Source organism: Spea bombifrons, chromosome 8, assembly GCF_027358695.1.
Source record: "Spea bombifrons isolate aSpeBom1 chromosome 8, aSpeBom1.2.pri, whole genome shotgun sequence".
In the NCBI taxonomy this organism is placed as follows: domain Eukaryota; kingdom Metazoa; phylum Chordata; class Amphibia; order Anura; family Pelobatidae; genus Spea; species Spea bombifrons.
Genome location: NC_071094.1, coordinates 22,536,613 through 22,544,679, shown reverse-complemented (window position 1 = coordinate 22,544,679; position 8,067 = coordinate 22,536,613). Strand labels below are relative to the sequence as shown.

The following is an 8,067-nucleotide window of genomic DNA, read 5'->3' as shown; positions in this document are numbered from 1 at the left end:
GACTGACACTGCACATTGTTGCCTAGTTTGTTGTCTATAACAATTCCCAAATCCTTCTCATTTGTCATTACCCCTAATTCACTACCGTTTAGGGTGTAGGTTGCTTGTGCATTCGCTACCCCGAAGTATTTCAATAGTCTGACAATTGTTTAGTAATTTTATGAAATGATAAAATCAAATGATACGGTATTAAGTTTAAAAGTTACCTTGGACTCTGCAGCCGTCTCCTGTCTAACTGAATGTGACCTCTCCCTTCTGTAGGCAGTGTACAAAGCCTGGCTGTGCTCGGAGTATTTCAACGTGACCCAGCGGCAGTGCCGCCACCATATTCCCTGCAAGCAGTACTGCCTGGAGGTGCAAACACGCTGCCCCTTCATGTTACCTGACAACGACGAATTTATCTACGGAGGGTTACCTGGCTTCATCTGTAAACGTGAGTACTGGCATGGAACCTTTTCTGGGGAAGAAATCTTCAAGCGCGTCAAAAAATGCTTAAAAGACACTTAAAACCAGCAAACCACCTTTTCTGACAGTGCTGGTAACACAGTCAAGCCCTACTTTACTAATTAATTCTTCCTAAACGCCCCCTCCTCCCTTCCTACTGTCAGAGTTTTTGGAATAATGAAAAATTGAAGGAATAATCATGCAAATCCTAATAATTTGGAAAAGAAGGGTCACAATTGACACAAATACATGTTTTTTTAGGTTTGCAAAAACATTACATGGGTTAAATTTAGTGCCCTTATCGCCCTTTTACATACATCCCAAGTGTCCCATTGGGATCACGGGCCGGTTGGGGAGATCTTCTGGCCTCCCCTTACTGGCCCAAAAGGTGGAAGATCTTTGGAGGTTTGTGTTAATGCAGCACACACACCTCCATCACAGCTTTTAGGTGGCCACCTTGTGACACACTACTTCTAAGCGCCATAAGGTGGCTCTTCCAATAAAGAGAAGTGGCTCTGATATGGTTGCTCTTCTGAAAAGGAGAAAGGGGTCTGTCCGACCATACTCATTCCTGCCTTCAGCCCTGGCCCTCTCCACCTCTAGCCCATCCTTCGGCCTGAAATGTTGAGGGGTATAACAGACATTCTTCTGGTTCAAGCACTTTCCTCTGCTGCCTACTTTAAGTGGAGGGTTTTTTCATCAATTTTACCTCACCACAACTTATGTCGTGTGTGCTCCTTATATGATATTTGAAATGAATATACATGTGTGCGGATTATTTAAGTAGTACAGTGAGGGCCGTTGTACCGTGGTCAGTATTGCACAGATTGTTCTTGGTTTTCTGCTATTCCTCCCTTGTGACCATTAAAGGAAAACCATTTGTCTAAAAAGTAATATTTACGTTTCCTTAAATCCCAAATCATCATATTTCCAAGGTCAAACATCTGTTTGACCCTTTCAGTGCTGGAGGGGCTGTACAGTGTCAAAGTGTAATATTGTTGTAAAAGTTAAGCCCCCCCACCCCCTCCAGCTGGAGGTATCACACAAAATCTTTGGGAACTGTATATTATTCCAGTGCAAAGGTTTCCAAGAGATTGTATCTTTTGCATACGGTATGTTTACAGTTTGACATTAAAACAGTGAATAGTTTTTTTGTTTTCTTATCCCGAGAAACTGTAAAGTAAAAATGAAAAATAAAAATAATGGCGGCTAATGCTTACAATCACAGTTTTGATGCCCACAGAGATCATTGCAGTCCTGATGTTAAAGCAGATAGCTGCTGTTTAAGATGCTTGGTGATTTGTTAATTTGGCTGTATTTTAGTGAACCTCCTCTTAAAATGTGTTTTTTATTCAAAACTACAGCTCTTTCATATGGCATTTGATACAGTTCCTTTTGCATCTATTCACTTAATGCAGAGTTTGAGAAACCCCGTGCTCCAGGTCGTCATGGCAACTAGTAACCACTTCCTTTCACCCAGGGTTTTGCAGGGCTACCATCATGAATCCGGTACCATATGTTTTCCTGCGGGGCCATGGTGTAGTGGGTGCCGTGAGTCCAGTAAGGCACTCGCATATGGTGCCGGATTCAGGATAGGCAGCAGCGTGGCAGGTCATCAGGAGGTGAGGGGGAGTGTCGAGGAGTAGTGTATGTGAGTGTGTATATTATAGTGTCAGAGTATATGTGTGTGTTTAGTGCTAGAGTGAGTGTATATATAGTAGTGTGTTTGTATTAGACTTGGGTGCCAGCCAACTCTTCGTGTTCGTCTTCGTGGGGGGGGGATCTTCATATTCCGCGAATATCCGCCCGTTCCTGTGTTCGGTTCGGGCGAATATTCGTGTACATTCTTCGTGTTCGTTTTTTTCTTCGTTTCTTGTAGGTTTTGTTTTTTGCTATCAACCAAGTACACCTGTACACCTGTACTTCATTGGTTAATGGCAGACGAGCCCCCTGCTGGCGACCAATAGAGTCGCTTGGACAGACGTTTAAAATCCTTGTCCAGCAACTTGACCGTCAGAGACCACTGGTCTCCCTGCTCCAACGGTTAAAGGTCTGTACAAGCGACTTTATTGGTCGTTCATACAGACTTTTAACTGTTGGAGCAGGGATACCAGTGGTCTCTGCAGGCCAAGTTGCACCAAGTTAACCTGACACCCCTGACAGCGAACCTACGAGTTAAAAAGGCCGTGCGAGTAAGCCTATTGGTCAATAGAGTCGTTCGCACAGCTCCTTAACCCCTGACGGCGAACCTATGAATTTCTGCTTCCGTCAGCCCCTGCGATGCTGCGTACATAAGGTAGGCTAGATGGGGAAGGGATCAGGGAGATTAGTAGACGAAGACGAACACCAAGATTCTTAGTTTTGTGCGTCTTCGTTTTCGTGTACGTTTTACCGCCGTTATCTTCGCTTCTTAGTTTCTTCGTGTTCGTTTTCATGTTCGCCCGAATACGAATGCATATTAGTGTATAGTGTTAAAGTGTAAACGTGAGTGTAGAATGTTAGCATGTTACTGTAAGGTGTTTGTTTTTGTGAGCATAAGATGTCAGACTGTGTCTGTTACTATATGGTGTTATAGTGTGTAAATGTATGGCAAGGCTGGACAAACCCTGGAAGATAAAAACATGATTGGGGAAGAAAAAAACAAAAAACTGGCTCCTAACTTTTTGGGCTGGCTCATAGATCCATACCAAATTAGTCAACGCCTGAACTTAATGTCATACTGGTTTCCATGTCATGCATTCTAGACTCTAGGAATTAATGTTCCGGGGCAGCAGGCAGAAGTGTGACACCTTCCTTAGGACACATCTGGGGAGATTTCCCATTAATCTAGCAATATGACTATAAGAAAAGGAAAACTTAACCAATACCAATATGTACCTGGTAGTAAAGATCCAGCATTGGGTCTAAACATGGAAAGCCTAGTGTGTAACCCTGGTTGTCTACTCATATTTCTTTTGCATTGTGTCCTTTTCTCTTTTTGTACAAAAATGATATTTTCATAACTTTTCAGTACTGTTCAACATCTATATCTCAAAATCTTATGCTATTCTGTGCTTTTCTTTACAGCGGAATTGCTAGAAAACCATATGTCTAACACAGAGGCGGAGTGTTGTGATGTCCGATGGCATTCCTGTAACACACCAGGGAGCAGCAACCACAACTCATCAACCAAATCTTCGAACTCCCAGTCCATATACTATCAACCCCACGGTCATCATCACCATCACCATCGACACCATCACTTGCATCCCTATCATCACCATCACCCATCTCTGCTGCCGGTCTCAGCGGGATCCCGCCTCGGAAACACCAGACTAAGGCTGTGCGTGCTGGTGTTTATGCTACTCCACACCATGGCCTCCTTCTCGGCTGTGCAGAACGGGGTGCGCTTGGAACCCATGACTGCCATGGATGAGACATCGGCCCGTGAAGAATGAGTATATGGAAGCACTTTCTGAAAATTCAGAAGGTTGGAATACATTCCTCCCAAAGGGTTCGCCCTTTTGTTTGACCTGGAGGCACAGGTAGACCGCCCTCAGAAGCAGTTAACCATGGCTCAGCCTGGTTATAACGGAGAATGAGTTCTGTGGGTTAGAGGGCCTGTGAGACACAACTTCGAGAAGGGTTCTGTGTCAGTGGTCTTGAAGTAATGCTTGTGTTAAGCACAGGTAATGTGAGGCAGAGTAAGATTGGGGTGGTCCGGTATCAATTTGAAATCTGGAAAGAATGTTTGGCCAAAAATATATCATGTATGGCACTCTATGGTTAATTCAAATTAACAGATGGTCAAACTTGCCAATTTTGAATGCTGAATAAATGCTAAGTGCTTTAGTGCTGCCCTGAATGTATTCTTGGTCATGGTGGTTAAACACTAGCTCAATTAGCTAACAACGGAAATGGCCAAGTGGCAGCTGTACTTCGAAAATGAATATGAAAATTAAACGTTACCACCAAGCAATGCTTATACATGTAAGAGAACTAATGATTAGGCAATTCTGGAAAAGATGATATTAGTTTGTATTTAATTAAAGAAATTATAAATAAATCCTGCAAATTTTCAGGCAGATAAGCCACTTACAAAACCCACCAGATTTGCAAAAAAAAAAAAAAAAAAGAATGAATGAATGAATTTTATTTTGACATGGCAAAAATAATTGTAATGAAAAAAAATATTTTTAGGAAACTAGCACGGCCTTACAGTCTAAGGCCACCTCATTAGTAGGAAAAACAAGACCAACGGTTGTGAAGAAGACAGCGAAAGTGGAATTACATATTACCTTTTACATCTTTAGAGGAAATGTTCATCATAGTATGAGATGCCCAGACATCCTCTGAGTGCACGGTGCACTTCAGGTCTGTGCTATTTCCAATTTATTTTGCCAACATTCATTTTTATGAGACACAATGTTTTTAACCAGGGGTTTTAACCTCTAGGGCCTAAAAAGACCACGGTTTTGGTAAATCCTTCTTTGAGTACAAGTGCTTTAATCAGTTCCAATCGTTTTGATTGAGCTGCCAGTGCTCATGCTGGATGATTCAGAAAATATGGCCCCTAGGTCTGGAGTTTGACACCCTAGTTTTAAACACACTTCTGGCTTTTGACAGCACACAGGTAGATTCTGTCATTTATTATAATGTTCTAGAGGCAAAAAGTGGTTGAAATGGGAAGATGGGAATTAACTAGTAGGTTAAGACCTACTTCTACAAATCACACAGTCTCCCTATGAGGATTGAAGAGTTCTAAATGAACAAAACATCTAGCTCCTATATGCCTTTTTACTGTGGTTATCAGGGTTACCATATATGTTGGATTAAGGATGATACAAGTGCTACCCAGTCATTGGCAAGCAACTAGAATGTCATAGGTACTGTCTAAATTTATTGACATACAGCTCATGTCTTATGCCAGCACCACACATGTGGAATTCATATATGTTCTGCTTGAAAATACCTAGTCTGGCAGGCCAAATCACCTTGGGTTTGAGTTGATGATAAACATGTAATGGCATTTTGGAGACAGTGTGAACTTCCTTTGTGTATTATTATGTGTCACACATTTAATTGAACTTGTAACACACAGCAGGGTTTTCTAAGTAGCTCTCAGCTGCCAGAGGAATGAGAATGCACATGGATTTCCCCGTCAGCTGGATGTTGTTTAGCAGTTACACAGCTGCAGCGTATGCTGGAGAATTGTGCTCCCCTGAAAATTAACATGCTTCCCAATAAAAATTCTCCCAAAACAGTGAAATGCTTACACTTTAGATAAAAACGTCCACAGACAAACTTCCGAATACAGATCATTTTCCGTAAAAGCAATCCATTGGATACTGTTGCATCTACAAAGGCCTTTATTCTCTTAAAATGTGTTAGAAATGTTTGTCTGACAGTAATTAGTAAATTAATAAAATACAGCCCAATTTTTTTTAGCCCCAGATGAATGGGAAATTATTATATTAATAGAAGTTAAAATCTACAATTTTCCACGAGTCCAGTATTGCATTTCTAAACCCCTAGTGGTCTTTAATACAAATGAGTAATTTCTCTCTTTTCATCTGTTCCCTTAAATCCATTCACATGCATACTGCTCAAGTGTCCCTGTTTACAAAAGACAGTCCCTCGTTTGGACTTAAATCTGTCTGTTCCAGGTGCTCAGTATGAGTACAACACAGTTTTTCACAGACCTAAAAAGCATAATATGCGTAAAGAAATACCAAAAGGTCACAAAGTCATATAGTCTTTGTAAAGCATGACTCCTGGCTTGTAAATACATCCCTAAAGTAAAGATGGCTCTGGGGATTAAACAGTTTTGGGCCCACTATGTCACTTACAATAGGTGGACTACCATCAAACAGAATTAGGGGGTTCTGTCTGTTGATTGGAGTCCGGTCACATCTGAGTCTCCTCTTACTTTTTGTTATACTGCTGTTCGTTATTAATCATACAACACAATAGAGTGCAGGAAACATGGCTAAAACATGATGTCATCGTAAAGATGGAAAGAGTTTTTAACAGCATCAAACCTACATTTCGAAGAAATAAACTTGGTGGTTTTATTTGTATGCAAATTGTCATCATTAATATTCAGTGGTTTATTTTGTTGCATTATTGTTCTTTTGCAAGCAGTGTGACGCATGTATACTTCAGAGATGAATTCATTTTACAGTGTATTTAGAACACCCTGCGTTATAAGGAACATCACCTTAAGAGTGTTGCCAACAAGGTGAGGACTTGGGAACACGAAGATAGTTTCTTGGGTAACATTTCAGATGCAAACGAAGCGTAGCTTAGCATAACCTGGTTCGTTTCATGTGTTACGCGACCCTATTTTTATTTAAATTTTGTAAAACTAAATCCAAAAATAAGTATTGTCCTTGCATTGTTTTCTGCATTTCAGTATACCGTTTGTGCACAGCTTCAAAGGATAATGGGATTCGTAGTTCAGTGGTAGCTGCAAACTACCCCTATACTTAGGCACTGGATGCATTTACCTAGATGCCATTTAATAAGCCCCGTGACATTTACTATGTTTCTAATTTGCAGAAAGAGATATTGCATATAAAAATAAATCTAAAGGGGAAATACAGATGAACTGTAGATACAATAACTGAGGGTTGTTTGCGTATTTTTTTTTAAGGTTTAAAGGGCTGCAATCTCACATTTTGTATTTTGTTTTTTATGTTTACTTAAGAAAAATGTCTGCCACGAATCTGTTAAACGAAAATACAGCCCAGGGTATGTCTGTTGTGCCTGCCGGATTATCCCAAATAAGTAACGATTGATTTGATAGCAGCAGGAAATCCAATAATATAATACATACAAATAGGTTATATGTAATGTCTCATTTACCTTGTTAAGTGCTGGAGAGGACCCCCGATGCAGTCTTGGGGATGATATAGTATGGTTAAACAACAGCGAGGCGATCTAGCTTCCAAGTACGCTTTAAAATATTTAAGCCCACCATTGATACACCATTGATGAAAATTTACCATATTGACTATTTGTAAGAGAACACCAATGAATTCTGCATGATGGAGGACTATCTTAAGAAAGGGGGTCCTCACACCTATATCATGTTAGTTTCCAAAAAAAGCTGATACAAACTGAAACACTAAAAGGTGATATAAACTGTAAGTTGTGTGATTTTTACATTGAAATATAAATGATGTCATGTACTCGACTTGAATGTCTGATTCAGTTTCCTTCTAGAGAAATGATGTTTACTCGGCTATATTAACAGCACAAATCATATGCAGTATACAGAACAGTACAGTATGGGGCAGCCATATGATTTTGTCTTAAGCGGTCATGATGTAACGTGGGATCATGGTTAAAATGGAGACCTGCTGTAAGTCTGAATAACTATGTTTGGTCAATGAAGAATGTTTGTAGAATTTATATTAATTAATCCTCTGTGTGAATTCTACAAATTGTAGGATTGCATCTGTCCAAGATAGTCCTTCACTGTGTCCTATTTTAAAAGCCTAGCTTTCGAACAAATATATATATTTATATATATTGAATTATGTCCAAGGCAGGGTAATCACAGTGCATTAAGTTTTATTAAGTGCCATCAGTAAAAAAAAAAAACAGAAAAGTATTCAAGGTGATATAACTAGGATCAGC

At 40.1% G+C, this 8,067-nt stretch overlaps 1 protein-coding gene and 1 long non-coding RNA gene across 2 annotated transcripts; both read left to right on the top strand.

Annotated features, from left to right (window-relative positions):
* Positions 1-205: 205 nt before the first annotated feature.
* Positions 206-4,526, top strand: LOC128503778 (NALCN channel auxiliary factor 2-like). Its single transcript, XM_053473969.1, has 2 exons — positions 206-433; positions 3,511-4,526. The coding sequence occupies exons 1-2, from the start codon at positions 376-378 to the stop codon at positions 3,879-3,881; spliced, it is 429 nt and encodes a 142-aa protein (XP_053329944.1). The 5' UTR covers positions 206-375; the 3' UTR covers positions 3,882-4,526.
* Positions 4,527-6,962: 2,436 nt separating this feature from the next.
* Positions 6,963-7,616, top strand: LOC128503779 (uncharacterized). Its single transcript, XR_008355298.1, has 2 exons — positions 6,963-7,063; positions 7,378-7,616. It is a non-coding gene; the product is annotated as an uncharacterized LOC128503779 (long non-coding RNA).
* Positions 7,617-8,067: the final 451 nt, after the last annotated feature.

Coding starts and splice junctions, on each gene's coding strand:
- LOC128503778 (XM_053473969.1), top strand. CDS start 376: ATGTTACCTGACAACGACGAATTTATCTACGGAGGGTTACCTGGCTTC. Junction 434..3,510: donor ACCTGGCTTCATCTGTAAAC/GTGAGTACTGGC, acceptor TTTTCTTTACAG/CGGAATTGCTAGAAAACCAT.